Raw genomic sequence first — 1,207 nt, 5'->3', positions numbered from 1 at the left:
ACTTAGATCCGGAGGCAGTACCGTAGAATCTACACCACTTTGATTTACAATTGGTCGGTGGCCAAATATCTCACTCAGCTCTTCGAAAAAAGGACATTTTACTTTATCTTTGGTTCCTGCGCCGCTTACTGATAAAGCTTCTGTTGTAGCTTTAAATCGTTCTGTAAATAAAAAAAGCATTAAAAGTAAAGGGTAACATTCACTGCAAAAGCAACGATTACAAATTGAAGTTTATTGTCAGTTCCAAAATAAGTGTTCTAGTCATTAACAGGCTATGGTATAAAATAGATGGACGGTAAAACAAATTCATTGTCGTATCTTATTTCAATACACGTTTATTGAAATAAGATGCGACTATGAATTCCTATTCCTTGTTCTTTATTCCTCTCATTAGGTCTGAGCCCTTACAATTACAATATTTTTTTCAATTTACATACTTTTCATCGCTTTAAATTTGTCTAAGAGTTGCGTAGGTGTTTTCTGATATCCTTTGCTCTTAAAAGCTTCCTCTACTTTCTTGAATATTTCGGAAGTTCTAAACTTCTTTCCATCCATCAATGCTATCACTTGCAATTCTTTTATAATTGCTAAAAAGCACTCCGTCTCCTGGACATCCCAAGTGGCCGGCTTCTTTCTTTCTTGATTAGAAGCCATTGTAAACAAAGTATAACCTCTATTTTTACATCAAAATACATTAAACGCGAAGAGCTCAGCTGCTTATCTTTTCCTATAAGAATGATAAAGATTCAATACAAAAGAATTAAATCAAAGACATGAGCAGACGTCGAAATTTTTTGCATGGAATTAAGCTGCACGTAAAACTTAGGCGGTAATACTAAAAAATTATATATCATTCAATAGTAAAGTTATCGAATAAAATATAGTATAATAATACTTGTATAAATTTCTGCTTACAGAGAAAAGTAATATCTCCTGGATAATAGTAAAGTAAACTCGATAGTATGAAGTAAAACGTCTTCTAGAAGACTTATGTATGTACATATAAACTCATTTATCAAGTTGGCAACACTACAGTAACGCTAACTCAACTCTTGTCGTTTCCATCGAACCTCATTTAGACCCTACCTTAAAATTTTATTGGGTAGGGTTCAGGTTCGAGTTTGGTGTTTCCACCGGAAGAGCGCTCACCCCAACCCGATTCTGACCCGACTCTGACCCAGTACGAACCCTCGGTGGAAACTTACTC

At 34.9% G+C, this 1,207-nt stretch overlaps 1 protein-coding gene across 1 annotated transcript; it reads right to left on the bottom strand.

Moving 5' to 3' along the window:
- Positions 1-21: 21 nt before the first annotated feature.
- LOC112452970 (zinc finger protein with KRAB and SCAN domains 2-like) lies at positions 22-654 on the bottom strand (the record flags this gene model as incomplete). The annotated part of the gene is made up of 2 exons (XM_025013455.1): positions 438-654; positions 22-161 (listed from the first exon to the last, which is right to left on the bottom strand). Coding segments are annotated over exons 1-2 (357 nt in total), but the record flags the coding sequence as incomplete, so codon positions are not given.
- Between the last annotated feature and the right edge of the window lie 553 nt (positions 655-1,207).

The sequence above is a fragment of the Temnothorax curvispinosus genome, unplaced genomic scaffold (assembly GCF_003070985.1).
Source record: "Temnothorax curvispinosus isolate PA1 unplaced genomic scaffold, ASM307098v1 QBEX01003887.1, whole genome shotgun sequence".
In the NCBI taxonomy this organism is placed as follows: Eukaryota; Metazoa; Arthropoda; class Insecta; order Hymenoptera; family Formicidae; genus Temnothorax; species Temnothorax curvispinosus.
Note: the sequence above shows the minus strand (reverse complement) of the source record. Positions and strands in the feature narration are given on the sequence as shown.